Genomic DNA, 16,185 nt, shown 5'->3' on the forward strand with positions numbered 1-16,185 from the left:
TTACCATCAGCGTTCCGACGTGTGACAGTCAATTCGTTCCACTCATCCTCCACTCTCTTATGCTATAGAAATATTTGATCTTTTTTGACATTCAATTATTCTTTTTTTTTTTGTTGTTTATTTTAGTGTTATGTCCTCTGGTTGTTCTATATTCCCTCCCCCCCCTCTCCCTCCCTTCCCCACATCTCTCATAGTGCTATTATGGGAGAGAGAGAGAGAGAGAGAGAGAGAGAGAGAGAGAGAGAGAGAGAGAGAGAGAGAGAGAGAGAGAGAGAGAGAGAGAGAGAGAGAGAAGAGAGAGAGAGAGAGCGTGCGTTATTCCACGGGCTCACGGAAGGATCACTCTGGTCAGTTGATTATTTGGCCTTTATGCCTATCATTGATTGCCAGGGACATTTAAGGCCGTCAACGTCAAGTCACAACCAGCACCACCACCACCACCAGCAGTAGTAGTCCTAAAAACTCGAACACCTTCAGATGTATAAGTTTAGTGCAAGACACACCCCCTCGCCGCCTACATGTTAACTAGTTGATTTTTATTTGAAACAGTTACCTCACCCAAAGCCTTCAGGGACCAAGATAGATCTATCTTTTTTTTTTTCACTGGTAAAAGTGTATGGCTAGAGCGATCGCTTGAGACCATATGAGTTATCTCTTGAGGATATGTAGGTACAATCGACATCTGACATTTTCTCTTTCCAACATTCCCAGTTTAGTCAGTCCTCGAGATATCAGTTTGCCTAATTTTCGACAGTTCTGATCTCGTCATTGGAAGTTTTGTAAACGTTCGCCCTCAAGAATCGTGAATGTATATGATAATAAGAACTGAAATGGTAGGTTAGTCTATCTATCTATCAATCTATACATCTGTTTCTTTTACGTTGGAGGCTCCAGTCACTGACAAAAGTCTACGTCAAGGACCAGCCTCATTTGAAACACAGAGAGGTTAATGAAAAGGAAAAAGTAGACACAAGGGAAAATATTGACGAAAATTGGGGGGAAGTGAAGAGCTTTTCCTTCAAAATGTGCCAGGCCATAGTTATTGGGAAAGACATGAGAGGGGTAGAAAGTTCCAATGCCTCGAGATGCAGGGAAAGAAACAGTCATCGAAACGGTCCATCCATGAGTTGCCAACGGCCAGGCAGTAATCATGTGACGCAACAGCTTGCCGAGTATTTGCGTGGTCTAAGCTGGTGGTGGGGGGCACACAAGCAGCCCGCTCTCGGGAGCAAAAACCATAAAAATAGCTACAGAAAAAGGAAGAAAGTGAACCAACATTACGTCGCGGGGCAAGCAAGTTAAGTTTTGATGTTAGCGTGGGTGAGTATATACAAGTTGGACCGTTATTGACCGACTCTGGCAAGTAAGGACGCATAGCTGAAGCGAGACCAGATGTGAAAACAGTACTCCATACAAGGACGGATCAATCCTTGTATTAACGGAGTAGCTGTTTGGAAGGAAAAGAGATTTTCGACATCTAAACAGGACTCCCAGTTTCTGAGAGGTAGACTGAGCTATATCCGTAATGTGGGGGTTTCCAAGATAGAGTGGGATGTTACAGTAACACCATGTACGTTCACTGAGTCAAGAGGTGGAATTATAGAGAAAAGTCGAAGGAGAGAGAGGAAAGTTCGAGAAATTTTCGATGGGAAAGAGATGGGCAAAAACTAGATTTTGAGGGCATTCAACTTAATCAGATTTCGTCAGTCCTACAGACATATCCTGTCCAAACCTGAATCACAATAGAAAAGTGAAGAAAAGGTAGAGCGACAGAAGTTACTAGCAATGCCCTTAACTTAACACCAGAAAAACCTATGACCGGATGACGAAGTGAGGTTATGGAATTTCCTTTGAATAAAGGAACACTTTGCTCAACGGATAACGTATTTGCAATGATTACGGGCACAAACATTTAGAAATCTAAATGTACATAAAAACTGGACACCTTCCACAAACCTACGCGATAGGGAACCAAATGTATCTAATTTGTTTATGCTATGTTGGGTGTTACGCTATGTTGGGTGTTAAAGACTCTAAATGACTGGAAAAAAAATATAAAACCCGAGTTTTTCACCCAAAGCACACACGCGGGATTTTGAGAAGCGGACTTCGGCGGTCTCCAAAGAATTTCCGTGGCCGAGGCGATATATCCCGCTTTACATCCCCCACGAAGTCGTGTCTCTACTCCGAGTTTGGAGTTTCGTGGCGTTAAAGGATGCGGCGTGGATGAGGAACTGACCGAGAGAGAGAGAGAGAGAGAGAGAGAGAGAGAGAGAGAGAGAGAGAGAGAGAGAGAGAGAGAGAGAGAGAGAGAGAGAGAGTGTTGAAACTAGGTTGCGAGTTATAACCACGGCTGGCCACTGCAGTGAACTGAATCTTACCAGCCAGTCACCATATCTCTCTTGACTTGTCGTTGACCGAGGGATTTATATATCACCTCACGACACCACCACAGCGATAAGCAAGACTTGTTAACTATTCCACGCGAAGAACGGTTCATCTGCCTCTCATGATTAATGGATTTGGTTCGCCACGTATCCTGAAAAAAAAAAGAGAGTAATGGAATGATTACGTCTTATTCGTTGGGTTACACCATGAAGACGTTGTATTGTCTCTCTTTATCCTTTACCTTTTTCCTTGTTCGCACAAGTTGTGTGGAGTCCTGTAGTGCATAATTACTGTCCCAGGGAGTCCCTTCTATCCTCATGAGGTTCCTGCAGCTCTCAGGAAGCTGCCCACGTTCACTGGTTGGGACTACAGGTCATAAGGTTTGTGAAGTGTGTGTGTGTGTGTGTGTGTGTGTGTGTGTGTGTGTGTGCCTCTATGTGCAGAGTGTGCAGGGCAGTTCACAGTAAGTGTTTGGTGTCTTCTTCATGGTAGTTGCATTGTGGGCATGAAGGATCTTGGGTTATATTGAAACGGTGTTTGTAGTGTTTCGGTTACGGGTGATGTCCAAAGCGAAGACGAAAAAACAAACAAAAAAAAACACTGACTCGTGTTTGTCTAGAGAGTGTAAATTGGGTGGTGGGTATTTCTGGTGAGGTAGAGTTTAAAACTAACTTGAAAGATCGGTTTGATTTGTGCTGATCGGGTTATTTCAGTGTGCGTGTGTTCTGTGTCAGTGCATCGAGGGTGCGCTAACCTCGGGAGCAAGGACGTAAATGACATCCTTGGAGTGAGAAGATCATCATAAACCAATAAACCAGACTACATTATTGTTCCTCCACTGACGATGATACAGCTTCACCAGAGGTAACTTCTTCTCCGGTGCAACCTCATGCAGGCGGAGATCCGTAATGTATATATATATATATATATATATATATATATATATATATATATATATATATATATATATATATATATATATATATATATATATAATCATGAATCACTGTTGACTATATACGTTGAATCCATCTTTCGATATTCCCTTTAACAAAGAGGGTTTGATTTTGTTGCGAATGCCTTGACATCGCTCAAGAGTCGTTCTCGTTGAAATGAAGACATTGTATCTGTGTTTTACAATGGCTACGCAAAGTGTGGCATCAGGCTTCCCTAAACCTAACGCATATTTGGTCTTTACGTACACTATGTCCTCTGTGTGTAAAGAATCCTTGAGAAAAACTAAATTCTTCAGACATTAATTAAGAAAGATATGAAATACCTGCAGGGCAAGTAAGTATAGGGAGGTGTTGTTAGGTGTATATCGTTTGAAAATTATCTTCACCCTTTCAGGGACACTCTTGTATTTAGACGTACCAAACTGGTGTTTATATCTTGAAACTGGAAGGCCTTAATGAGCGCGGCAGTGGATAGGCCTAAAGCCCAATTAACCCACCAATCACAAAAGGGATGAAGGGAGGAAGAGATGTGGACAGTCTAAGGACAAGGTGCCATGCCAGGATAAAGCCTAGCCAGTCTCTGACCACATACTACTCTTGGGTTTCAGCAGCCCACAAGTGACAATGGTATCAGTGTTGTGCATCGTGTCATCTTATTTCTTATTTCTTTAAGAAGGTGTATTAAAACTTTTGGATATCATGGAAATCTAAAGTATATTCTACAAGACTTTTAATATTTTTCTACATAGATTTTGTAACCTAAGTTTGACAGTACGGTTCATTTAGACGGCAGGTGATGGTGGTGCTACCGCTGCTTCCTGCAGTTTGTAGGTGTTGAAGAATACCTGCTTGGCGGCCGCCACATCGGCAGTGTCGGGAACCTGAGGTAATGCTCCAGGTACGCTGGCGGGGAGGTCGGCGGCGAAGGGTCCTGTCCATTTGGGCGGGCTTGGAGAAACGGCAGCCACCTGAGCTTTATAGGTTTTGAAAAACTGATTTCGTGCGGCCGCTACCTCTGCAGTGTCGGCAACCTGAGGTGAGGCTCCAGGTACGCTGGCGGGGAGGGTGGCAGCGTAGGGACCAGTCCATTTGACCTGGGCAGCCGAACACAAACCCAGCACTGCCAAGACAACCTGGAGGAAAGAGATAACTGTTAGTTTTTCCTGTCTCAGATGGATATGCATCATCTATTTATGAATGGTGCTTCTATGTTTAAGTCTTCAAGACATTGACGTGTTCACTGGCCGCACGGGATCGAACCTGCATAGGTTCGAATCCCGGTCACGGAAGTCGGTCTGCAGTCAACCCAGCTGCTTATCCTCCCTAGGAACTGGTCGATGAATTACGTGTTCACACTAGTACTGGGCCACAAGAGATATTGCATATCAAAAGTATTTTCACAACACTAAACGCTCTTCCTCAAAGGAGACAACAGTACAATAATTACCAGAGCCCTCATGATGATGGTGTGTGAGTGCAGGGAACCGTACTATGCTGAGTGTGTGCTTGTGGCTTACCTTTATACCCGAACCTCCTCCAACAAGGCCACCTGGTGCCTCCTGCCTTGCTTAGCGAGTTAACCTCTGTAGGTCGACCGACGGCGCCACCATCCGGATGAATAGTTCTTGCGCAGTCAGAGTTTGCGGTACTCATCCGTTTGTAACTCAAGCAAATAATGGATATTGACTCTGTCATGATTTTCATGATTAATCCTTAAAGAAAACTTGTGGAAGGCAGAATAGAGTCTCTTTTGACATTGTTATTACATTGAAATACAAAGGTCAAGGTATCTGCGACGGAGATGGTGTCTATGTAGATAGCCTCATACCTTCTTGATTTCAAAGGTCATGGAAGTACAGCTCCTCGTCCAGTTACATCTCATGCGAACCAAGATTGTCTTAACATTTAGATTCATCATTGCAGGAATGGAAGACTCCTGACAACCGTTAGATCATTTTTTTTCCTCTATATTTAACATAGCTTAAAAAATTTAGCTGTACTGATCCCAAATTGATTCATATTATCAGACATGATGAAGAATGTCAGTTTTCAACTATGCCAAAGAAAAAAGGTTATTTCCATATTTGAAAAAAAAATATATTACGTCCATCTACATTAATTCTGAAAACAAATTACCAATAATCATTAATTCTTGATCTGGTTTTTGTATTTGATCCTTATAAGGACGTGTCTTGTGTACAGGTGCAATGAAAACTAATAACAGTTATTGACTTAATATTCTCTCTCTCTCTCTCTCTCTCTCTCTCTCTCTCTCTCTCTCTCTCTCTCTATATATATATATATATTGAGATATATATTTGTTGACGGGACGAGATATAATTTACGTAGAATAGATACTTTTATAAAGTTGTTGTTCAACAAAATCTGCCTTACAGAGACATAACTTATATATATATATATATATATATATATATATATATATATATATATATATATATATATATATATATATATATATATATATAACCATATTACCAACAGCGTTTGATTATCAGAGATTCAGGTAATGTAAGACCAGTATACTATCATATTACGGTACTGTGCAACACCCGACACAAGTCTTGCATGGTGCACAAGCTGTACTGTTGTCCATAGTGAAAGAAAACATGGGGATCTGTCACCCACATAGATGGCTTCCATTTACGTGACTTACATGTCATTGCTGCCATGAATTTCACCGCATTTTTTTTTCTTTCTTTTGAATGCAGTGTCATCATGAATGCAGTACTTTCATTAATGCTTACATCACCGTCAACCGATTTGGTGAGTGAGAAAGTTAACTTTGCTTTGTAGTGTTTACTTTCCGATATATATATATATATATATATATATATATATATATATATATATATATATATATATATATATATATATATATATATATATATATATTAAAACTGTATGCATTGAAGACTTCCGTCTGCGTGAACCAGCCTATGATAATTTTACTGTATTTCACTGTGTGTAATTGTCTCTCTGTAATGAAGTATTTGTACTGTACGGGAAAGTAATTTTTTCACTAGTGTGGCCTCCATCTTTTCAACATTCTCTCTCATGTAGTCTGAGGAGTTCTGTATCCTGTGTACATTAACCATGTCTTCAGTCATTTCATTCCATTCACCCACCCCTCTAATATTATAGAATTTGTGCTTATATGTTATTTAACGAATGTTTTTCTTAATTTCATGCTATTTTTTTTTTCTATCTTTGCGTCTCTCGAAGAGTGATGTAGCGGTAAACACATTCACTATTAATAATTGTTTACTGTGTATGTTGATTTCATCTTTCGATTTCCCATTTTGATAAATGGGTATAGTTTTGTCTGTACTGCCTTAAACCCGTCTAGAGTCGTTGTTATCGCGTCATAAATCATTCTTTATATAATGCAGGAACTGTAAATATAATATACAGATGCTTCACAAAGACACACTTTCCCTAGAATGATATTTTTTGGCCATTATGTAATGTACATGCGCGGTGGATGTGTAGTGTCTGCACTGACTTGTACTAATACGAAAATGAACTCAATCATTTAAAGAGAATTATCTTAAAGTAATGAAAATATTGTATATATCATTCATAGAAAGAGAGCCATTATCATGAGGCCAAAGTCCTATAGTCTGATAGCAACAGAGGCATATAGAGGTATATAGAGGTATATAGTGGTATATAGTGGTATATAGCGTCATTTATTTCCGAGAAGAATATCTGCTTCTGTATTTTATTATAGCTTACATTGAAACTTAAGATTAATTAAGATGTACATATTTCATGTAAATTACTTCAATAATGTTCAATATAATTTTGATTATAACCTAATGATCACAGTACGGTTCAGTAGTAGGTTGATGACGGAGGAGCTGCCGCTGCTGCCTGCTGCTGGTAGGTACTGAAGAAGGCGTGCTTGGCGGCCGCTACCTCGGGGGTGTCGGCAACCTGAGATGCGGATCCAGGAAGGCCAGCGGGGATGGTGGCGGCTACGGGGCCGGTCCACTTGGGCTGAGCTTGGGCGTATCTCTGGCTGGGAGCGGCGTGGTACTGGATAGGGGATCCGGTCTGAGGGACAGTGGCAACCACCTGAGCTTTATTAGGTGTTAAAGAACTAATCATTGCCTGTAAAGAGTCTTTCTGAATTCTTCAACCCGCCAAAGTCCTTCCTTCGCTCTATGATGAAGGGAGGGAGAGGAGATGTAGACAATCTAAGGACAAGGTGCCATGCCAGGATAAAGCCTAGCCAGTCTCTGACCACATATTACTCTTGGGTCACAGCAGCCCACAAGTGACAATGGTATCAGTGTAGTGCATCGTGTCATCTTTCTCAGTTCTTAAAGGTGGATTAAAACTTCGGATATCATAGAAATGTAAAGTATATTCTAAGAGTTTTTTTGATAATTTTTACATAGATTTTGTAACCTAATTTTGACAGTACGGTTCATTTAGACGGCAGGTGGTGGTGGTGCTACCGCTGCTTCCTGCAGTTTGTAGGTGTTGAAGAATACCTGCTTGGCGGCCGCCACATCGGCAGTGTCGGGAACCTGAGGTAATGCTCCAGGTACGCTGGCGGGGAGGTCGGCGGCGAAGGGTCCTGTCCATTTGGGCTGGATGTGGACGACCACTTTGGGAGCAGTGGCAGCCACCTGAGCTTTATAGGTGTTGAAAAACTGATTTCGTGCGGCCGCTACCTCTGCAGTGTCGGCAACCTGAGGTGAGGCTCCAGGTACGCTGGCGGGGAGGGTGGCAGCGTAGGGACCAGTCCATTTGACCTGGGCAGCCGAACACAAACCCAGCACTGCCAAGACAACCTGGAGGAAAGAGATAACTGTTAGTTTTTCCTGTCTCAGATGGATATGCATCATCTATTTATGAATGGTGCTTCTATGTCTAAGTCTTCAAGACATTGACGTGTTCACTGGCCGCACGGGATCGAACCTGCATAGGTTCGAATCCCGGTCACGGAAGTCGGTCTGCAGTCAACCCAGCTGCTTATCCTCCCTAGGAACTGGTCGATGAATTACGTGTTCACACTAGTACTGGGCCACAAGAGATATTGCATAGCAAAAGTATTTTCACAACACTAAACGCTCTTCCTCAAAGGAGACAACAGTACAATAATTACCAGAGCCCTCATGATGATGGTGTGTGAGTGCAGGGAACCGTACTATGCTGAGTGTGTGCCTGTGGCTTACCTTTATACCCGAACCTCCTCCAACAAGGCCACCTGGTGCCTCCTGCCTTGCTTAGCGAGTTAACCTCTGTAGGTCGACCGACGGCGCCACCATCCGGATGAATAAGTTCTTGCGCAGTCAGAGTTTGCGGTACTCGTCCGTTTGTAACTCAAGCAAATAATGGATATTGACTCTGTCATGATTTTCATGATTAATCCTTAAAGAAAACTTGTGGAAGGCAGAATAGAGTCTCTTTTGACATTGTTATTACATTGAAATACAAAGGTCAAGGTATCTGCGACGGAGATGGTGTCTATGTAGATAGCCTCATACCTTCTTGATTTCAAAGGTCATGGAAGTACAGCTTCTCGTCCAGTTACATCTCATGCGAACCAAGATTGTCTTAACATTTAGATTCATCATTGCAGGAATGGAAGACTCCCGATAACCGCGAGATTTATTCATATTTGACATAGCTTATTGTTGTCTTAATGTTTAGCTGTAAAACCCCCAATTATTGGACATGGAGAATGTCTGTTTTCAACTGTGCCAAAAACGAAAGAAAAAATTTCCGTATTAAAAAAATTACGTCAATCTACATGAAATTCTCAAAACAAATTACCAATAATCATTAAATCTTGATCTGGTTTTGTATATTTTGATCCTAATAAAAACGTGTCATTTGTACCGATATATTGAAAATGAATACAGTCTGAGCCTTTCTGAGTTAGAGATTTATTCTTTAGACGGAACAAAATACAAGTTACGTAGAATAATTTTACAAAGCTGTTATTGAACAGAACTTACCTTGTAGGGACATTACTTATATATATATATATATATATATATATATATATATATATATATATATATATATATATATATATATATATATATATATATATATATGACCATATAACGAACAGCGTTTGATTATGAGAGATTTGGATAATGGAGGAACAGAACACATGTACCATATTCCGGTAGTGAGGGACAACTGACAGAGGACTTGCATGGAACGCAAGTTCTGCTGTAGTCCATGTTGAATGGAGATGGGGGGTCCGTCTCGTTTCCCACATACATATATGCTTTCCCATTACATGACTCACATGTCATAGCTGCCATATATTACACCACATTCTTTTTATTGTTTTGAATGCATAGTCATCAGTAATGCAATAGTATCAGTAATGTTTACATCACCGTCAACCTTTTGGTGCGTGAGAGAGAGTCAACTTTGAATGTTTTACTGCTTTTAAGTGTTGACTTCCTGGTAAATACTTTTCAGCTGTATAAATGAAGAAATCCTTCTGCGTGTACCAGTCTATGCATATTTCACTGGACATCACTGTATGTAATTATCTATTTGCACTAACCTATTTGTGTTGTACATTTTCTGTCGCATAGTCTCTTGATTTCTATATTCTATCTATATTAATTATGTCTTTAGTAATATTATTCCATTCACCCAAAACTCTGATGTTGAGGAAATATTTGCTTTTATGTTTTTAATTTTTTTCTTAGTTTCATGTTATGATTTTTTTTTATATTTACGTCTCTCGAAGAGAGATGTAGGGATGAACGCATTCATCATTAATCATGGTTTAATGTGTGCATTGATTTGATCTTTCGATTTCCCATTTTGATAAATGGGTATAGTTTTGTCTTTACTTCCGTAGACATGTCTAGATTCGTTGTTATCGCGTGATAAATCATTTTTATATAATGCAGGAATTATAAATATAATATACAGATGCTTCACAAAGACACACTTTCCCTAGAATGATGTTTATTTGGCTATTATGTAATGTACATGCTCAGTGGATGTGTAGCGTCTGCACTGACTGGTAGTAAAACGAAAATGGACTTCAACCATTTAAAGAGAATTATCGTGAAAGTAATGAAAGTATTGCATATACCATTCATAGAAAGAGATGTTTTCATGAGGCTTAAGTCTTATAGTGTGATAGCAACAGAAGTATATAGTGGTATATAGTGTCATTCATTTCTGAGATCATTTGCTTCTGTATTCTAAAGCTTATATCAAAACTTAAAATTCATTGGGATTTATATATTTCATGTAAGGTACTTCAATAATTTTCAATATAGTTTCGATTATAACCTAATGATCACAGTATGGTTCAGTAGTAGGTTGGTGAAGGAGGAGCTGCCGCTGCTGCCTGCTGCTGGTAGGTACTGAAGAAGGCGTGCTTGGCGGCCGCTACCTCGGGGGTGTCGGCAACCTGAGATGCGGATCCAGGAAGGCCAGCGGGGATGGTGGCGGCTACGGGGCCGGTCCACTTGGGCTGAGCTTGGGCGTATCTCTGGCTGGGAGCGGCGTGGTACTGGATAGGGGATCCAGTCTGAGGGACAGTGGCAACCACCTGAGCTTTATAGGCGTTGAAGAACTGATCATTACTCGCAAAAAGTCTTTCTGAATTCTTCAACCCCTCAAAGCCATTCTTAGGTCAGTGATGAAGACATAGCTATATGTCCAACCAACGTGACCTGGAGGGCCATAACATGCAGCGTAAATGTATATTTCGTTTGAAAATTTATTCGAGGATTCACAGGGAATTCATAAGTTCAAGTAAATTCAGCTGGAAGTTATACTTGGAAAGCTGAATCCCTTGATAAGCGTGGCAGTGGATAGGTTTAAAGCCGAATTAACCTCCCAATTACAGAAGAAATGAAGGGAGGGAGAGGGGATGTGGACAGTCTAAGGGCAAGGTGCCATTCCAGGATAAAGCCTAGCCAATCTCTGACCACATATTACTCTTATGTTTCAGCACGAGTGACAATGGTATCAGTGTTGTGCATCGTGTCATCTTATTTCTGAGTTATTAAAGGTGGATTAAAACTTTGGAAATCATAGAAATGTAAAGTATATTCTATGGGATTTGTGATAATTTTCTACATAGATTTTGTAACCTAATTTTGACAGTACGGTTCATTTAGACTGCAGGTGGTGCTACCGCTGCTTCCTGCAGTTTGTAGGTGTTGAAGAATGCCTGCTTGGCGGCCGCCACATCGGCAGTGTCGGGAACCTGATGTAATGCTCCAGGTACGCTGGCGGGAAGGTCGGCGGCGAGGGGGCCGGTCCATTTGGGCTGGCCGGGGACGACGTGGAACACGTCAGGGATGATGGCTTCGGGAGCAGTGGCAGAAATCTGAGCTTTGTAGGTGCTGAAGAACTGATTTCGTGCGGCCGTTACGTCTGCAGTGTCGGGTACCTGAGGTGAGGCTCCAGGTACGCTAGCGGGGAGGTCGGCGGCGAAGGGACCAGTCCATTTGACCTGGGCAGCCGAACACAAACCCAGCACTGCCAAGACAACCTGGAGGAAAGAGATGAATTTAGTTTTTCCTCTTATAGAGGCCTCTTATAGAGGAATACGTATAATCTGTTCATAGATTCTGCTTCTATGTGTATCTTAGTGTTCACGAGATTGACGTATTCCTTGGCCGCCCGGGATTGAGCCTGCATAGGTTCGAATCCCGGTCACGGCAGTGGCTCTGCAGTCAACCCAGCTGCTTATCCTCCATAGGAGCTGGTCGATGAATTACGTGTTCACAAGAGATATTGTATACCAAAAGTATTTTCACAACACTGAACGCTCTTCCTCAAGGGAGACAACAGTACAATAATTACCAGAGCCCTCATGATGATGGTGTGTGAGTGCAGGGAACTGTACTATGCTGAGTGTGTGCTTGTGGCTTACCTTTATACCCGAACCTCCTCCAACAAGGCCACCTGGTGCCTCCTGCCTTGCTTAGCGAGTTAACCGCTGTAGGTCGACCGACGGCGCCACCATCCGGATGAATAAGTTCTTGTGTAGCCAGGGTTTGCGGTACTCATCCATTTGTAACTCAAGCAAATAATGGATATTGACTCTGTCATGTTTTCGTGATCAATCCTTAAAGAAAGTTTGTGCAAGGCAGAAAAATGAATAGAATTTATTCTGATGTTATTATTACATTGAAATACCAAGGTCAAGGTATCTGCGACGGAGATGTTGTCTATGTAGATAGCCTCATACCTTCTTGATTTCAAAGGTCATAGAACTACAGCTCCTCGTCCAGTTACACCTCATGCGAACCAAGATTGTCTTAACAGTTAGAGTTATCATTGCAGGAATGGGAGACTCCTAATAACCGCTAGATTTAGTTATATTTGACATAGCTTATTGTTGTCTTAATGTTTAGCTGTAAAAACCCCAATTATTAGACCTGATGAAGAATGTCTGCTCTTAACTGTGCCAGAAAAGGAAAGATTATTTCCATATTGGAAAAAAAAGAAAATAAAAATATTGTCAATCTACATTAATTCTGAAAACAAATTGCCAATAATCATTGATTTTTTATTTTTTTTTATATTTTTATCTTTATTAGTACTTGTCCTGTGTACCAGTATAATGAAAATCAATCGCAATCATTGACTTGAGATTGTTCTAGATTTATTTAAGTTAGTAACTGCGTTTGATTCTTTCTGAGTTAGTCGAAATCTAATTTTGTTGACGGGAGAAGATATAAGGTACATGGCATTTTTTTTTTAAGTTCATATTCAACGGTATATACCTTGAAGATGTATTACTTATGGAAAACAGTATAACTAAGAGCGTTAGATTATCAGAGATTTCGGTAATGTAGGAAGAAATGTAACATATTACGGTACTGATCAACACCCGACAGAAGACTTGCATGGAACACCAGGTGTGCAGTAGTCCATATTAACAGAAAACGAGGATTTCTCACCCACATGCATACATGCCTTCTCATTACATGACTTACATGTCATTTTTGCAATATATTACAACACACATATTTTTTTCTCTCTTTTGAAATCATTGTCATCAGTAACGCAATAGCATCATCAGTGCTTATATCTCCGTCAACCTTTTGGTGTGTGAGAGAGTCAACTTTAAATGTTTTGCGGCTTTTTAGTGTTGACTTTCTGGTAAATACTTTTCATCTGTATAGATGAAGAAATCCTTCTGCGTGTACCAGTCGATGGATATTTCACTGGGCAACCCTGCAGGTAATTGTCTATTTATATTGTACGTTTTCTGTTATATACTCTCTTGATTTCTGTATCTTCTCTACTTCAACCATGTCTTCGTTCATTACATTCTATTCACCCAAAATCAAAATGATACGGAAATATTTGCTGATATCTTTAAAAAATTTTTTGTTTCTTAATTTCATGTTATGTTTTCCGGTTTTTCAACAATTTTGTCTCTCGAAGAGTGATGTAGGGATGAGCACATTCATACAAGAGCCCCAACCAGAGGTATACTTGCAAATTTACACACACACACACACACACACACACACACACACACACACACATGAGCGCGCGCCCGCTTTGCAATGTACATATTGAGATTATTGTAATCCACAGATAATTATGGTATACAGTGGTATATAGTGTCATACATTTCTGGATATATTATTTTCTTACGTATTCTAAATTATATTGAAACTTAAGATTTATTGAGATTCAAATATTTCACATATTTCAAATGATTCTCAATATAATTTTGATTATAACCTAATGATCACAGTACGGTTCAGTAGTAGGTTGGTGACGGAGGAGCTGCCGCTACTGCTTGCTGCTGGTAGGTACTGAAGAAGGCGTGCTTGGCGGCCGCTACCTCGGGGGTGTCGGCAACCTGAGATGCGGATCCAGGAAGGCCAGCGGGGATGGTGGCGGCTACGGGGCCGGTCCACTTGGGCTGAGCTTGGGCGTATCTCTGGCTGGGAGCGGCATGGTACTGGATAGGGGATCCGGTCTGAGGGACAGTGGCAACCACCTGAGCTTTATAGGCGTTGAAGAACTGATCATTACTCGCAAAGTCTTTCTGAATTCTTTAACTCGTCAAAGCCCTTCCTTAGGTCAGTGATGAAGACATACTCATAGCTTTATGTCCAGCCAACGTGACCTGGAGGGCCATAACATGCAGCGTAAATGTATATTTCGCTTGAAAATTTATTCGAAGATTCACAGGGAATTCATAAGTTCAAGTAAATTCAGCTGGAGGCTATGCTTGTATACAGGAAGGCCTTAATAAGCGTGGCAGTGGATAAGCCTAAAGCCCAATTAACCCACCAATGACAGAAGGGATGAAGGGAGGAAGAGGGGATGTGGACAGTCTAAGGACAAGGTGCCATGTCAGGATAAAGCCTAGCCAATCTCTGACCATATATTACTCTTGGGTTTCAGCAGCCCACAAGTGACAATGGTATCAGTGTTGTGCATCGTGTCATCTTATTTCTTAGTTCTTAAAGGTGGATTAAAACTTTTGGATATCATGGAAATCTAAAGTATATTCTACAAGATTTTTGATAGTTTTCTACATAGATTTTGTAACCTAAGTTTGACAGTACGGTTCATTTAGACGGCAGGTGATGGTGGTGCTACCGCTGCTTCCTGCAGTTTGTAGGTGTTGAAGAATACCTGCTTGGCGGCCGCCACATCGGCAGTGTCGGGAACCTGAGGTAAGGATCCAGGTAAGCCGGCGGGGATGGTGGCGGCGAAGGGTCCAGTCCATTTGGGCGGTGGGGGGACGACGTGGAATACGGCAGGGATGACGGCTTTGGGAGCAGTGGCAGCCACCTGAGCTTTGTAGGTGCTGAAGAACTGATTTCGTGCGGCCGTTACGTCAGCAGTGTCGGGTACCTGAGGTGGGGCTCCAGGTACGCTGGCGGGGAGGTCGGCGGCGAAGGGACCAGTCCATTTGACCTGGGCAGCCGAGCACAAACCCAGCACTGCCAAGACAACCTGGAGGATAGAGATAACTTTTAGTTTTTCCTCTTATAGAGAAATATCTATAATGTGTTCGTAGACGATGTTTGTATCATATCTCAGTATTCAAGAAATTGACGTGTTCACTGGCCGTCCAGGATCGAGCCCGCATAGATTCGAATCCTGTTCGCGTGAGTCGGTCCGCAATCAACTTAGCTGCTCATTTTCCCAAGGGGCTAGTCGATAAGTTAATCGCTCACACTAAAACTGGGCCACAAGAGATATATTGCAAATGAAAAGTATTTTCACAACACTGAACGCTCTTCCTCAAGGGAGACAACAGTATAATAATTACCAGAGCCCTCATGATGATGGTGTGTGAGTGCAGGGAACCGTACTATGCTGAGTGTGTGCCTGTGGCTTACATTTATACCCGAACCTCCTCCAACAAGGCCACCTGGTGCCTCCTGCCTTGCTTAGCGAGTTAACCGCTGTAGGTCGATCGACGGCGCCACCATCCGGATGAATAAGTTCTTGTGTAGCCAGGGTTTGCGGGACTCATCCATTTGTATCGCAAGCAAAGCGTGGATATTGACTCTTGTCATGTTTTCCCGATTAATCATGTCATAAGGTTTATGGGATAGGAGGCTTAAGAATTGATTCTGACAATACCGCTATATATATATATATATATATATATATATATATATATATATATATATATATATATATATATATATATATATATATATATATATGTATGTATATATATACATTTGTTTTTCCTCATTATCATGTTAAAATGGCAAATGTGAAGGTGTCCTAGTCTTGGTGGTCTTTATAAATACTCTCAGACCTTCTTCATTCCAAAGGTCAAAGAACCTTGATTCTGTGATCCAGCCCACACCTCATG

The 16,185-nt window shown here is 41.3% G+C and overlaps 4 protein-coding genes across 4 annotated transcripts; all 4 read right to left on the reverse strand.

Moving 5' to 3' along the window:
- Positions 1-4,039: 4,039 nt before the first annotated feature.
- Positions 4,040-4,890, reverse strand: LOC139766606 (cuticle protein CP1499-like). Its single transcript, XM_071695464.1, has 2 exons — positions 4,792-4,890; positions 4,040-4,477 (listed from the first exon to the last, which is right to left on the reverse strand). Exons 1-2 carry the CDS (start codon positions 4,801-4,803, stop codon positions 4,127-4,129), a joined length of 363 nt encoding a protein of 120 aa, XP_071551565.1. The 5' UTR covers positions 4,804-4,890; the 3' UTR covers positions 4,040-4,126.
- A 2,246-nt stretch (positions 4,891-7,136) lies between these two features.
- LOC139766791 (cuticle protein CP1499-like) lies at positions 7,137-8,585 on the reverse strand. The gene is made up of 3 exons (XM_071695710.1): positions 8,482-8,585; positions 7,829-8,167; positions 7,137-7,442 (listed from the first exon to the last, which is right to left on the reverse strand). The coding sequence occupies exons 1-3, from the start codon at positions 8,491-8,493 to the stop codon at positions 7,200-7,202; spliced, it is 594 nt and encodes a 197-aa protein (XP_071551811.1). The 5' UTR covers positions 8,494-8,585; the 3' UTR covers positions 7,137-7,199.
- Positions 8,586-10,633: 2,048 nt separating this feature from the next.
- On the reverse strand, positions 10,634-12,275 carry LOC139766714 (cuticle protein CP1876-like). Its single transcript, XM_071695634.1, has 3 exons — positions 12,180-12,275; positions 11,491-11,865; positions 10,634-10,992 (listed from the first exon to the last, which is right to left on the reverse strand). The coding sequence occupies exons 1-3, from the start codon at positions 12,189-12,191 to the stop codon at positions 10,672-10,674; spliced, it is 708 nt and encodes a 235-aa protein (XP_071551735.1). The 5' UTR covers positions 12,192-12,275; the 3' UTR covers positions 10,634-10,671.
- Positions 12,276-14,827: 2,552 nt separating this feature from the next.
- LOC139766610 (cuticle protein CP1499-like) lies at positions 14,828-15,774 on the reverse strand. Its single transcript, XM_071695469.1, has 2 exons — positions 15,628-15,774; positions 14,828-15,308 (listed from the first exon to the last, which is right to left on the reverse strand). The coding sequence occupies exons 1-2, from the start codon at positions 15,637-15,639 to the stop codon at positions 14,922-14,924; spliced, it is 399 nt and encodes a 132-aa protein (XP_071551570.1). The 5' UTR covers positions 15,640-15,774; the 3' UTR covers positions 14,828-14,921.
- Positions 15,775-16,185: the final 411 nt, after the last annotated feature.

The sequence above is a fragment of the Panulirus ornatus genome, chromosome 58 (assembly GCF_036320965.1).
Source record: "Panulirus ornatus isolate Po-2019 chromosome 58, ASM3632096v1, whole genome shotgun sequence".
Lineage (NCBI taxonomy): Eukaryota > Metazoa > Arthropoda > Malacostraca > Decapoda > Palinuridae > Panulirus > Panulirus ornatus.

Excerpts from the sequence above, each read along its gene's own strand:
- LOC139766791 (XM_071695710.1), bottom strand. Across the intron at positions 7,443-7,828 it reads ACAAACTGCAGGAAGCAGCG|GTGGTTGCCACTGTCCCTCA; the intron begins GTAGCACCACCA and ends AATAAAGCTCAG.
- LOC139766714 (XM_071695634.1), bottom strand. Across the intron at positions 10,993-11,490 it reads CAGCGGTAGCACCACCTGCA|AATGGCTTTGAGGGGTTGAA; the intron begins GTCTAAATGAAC and ends CACTGACCTAAG.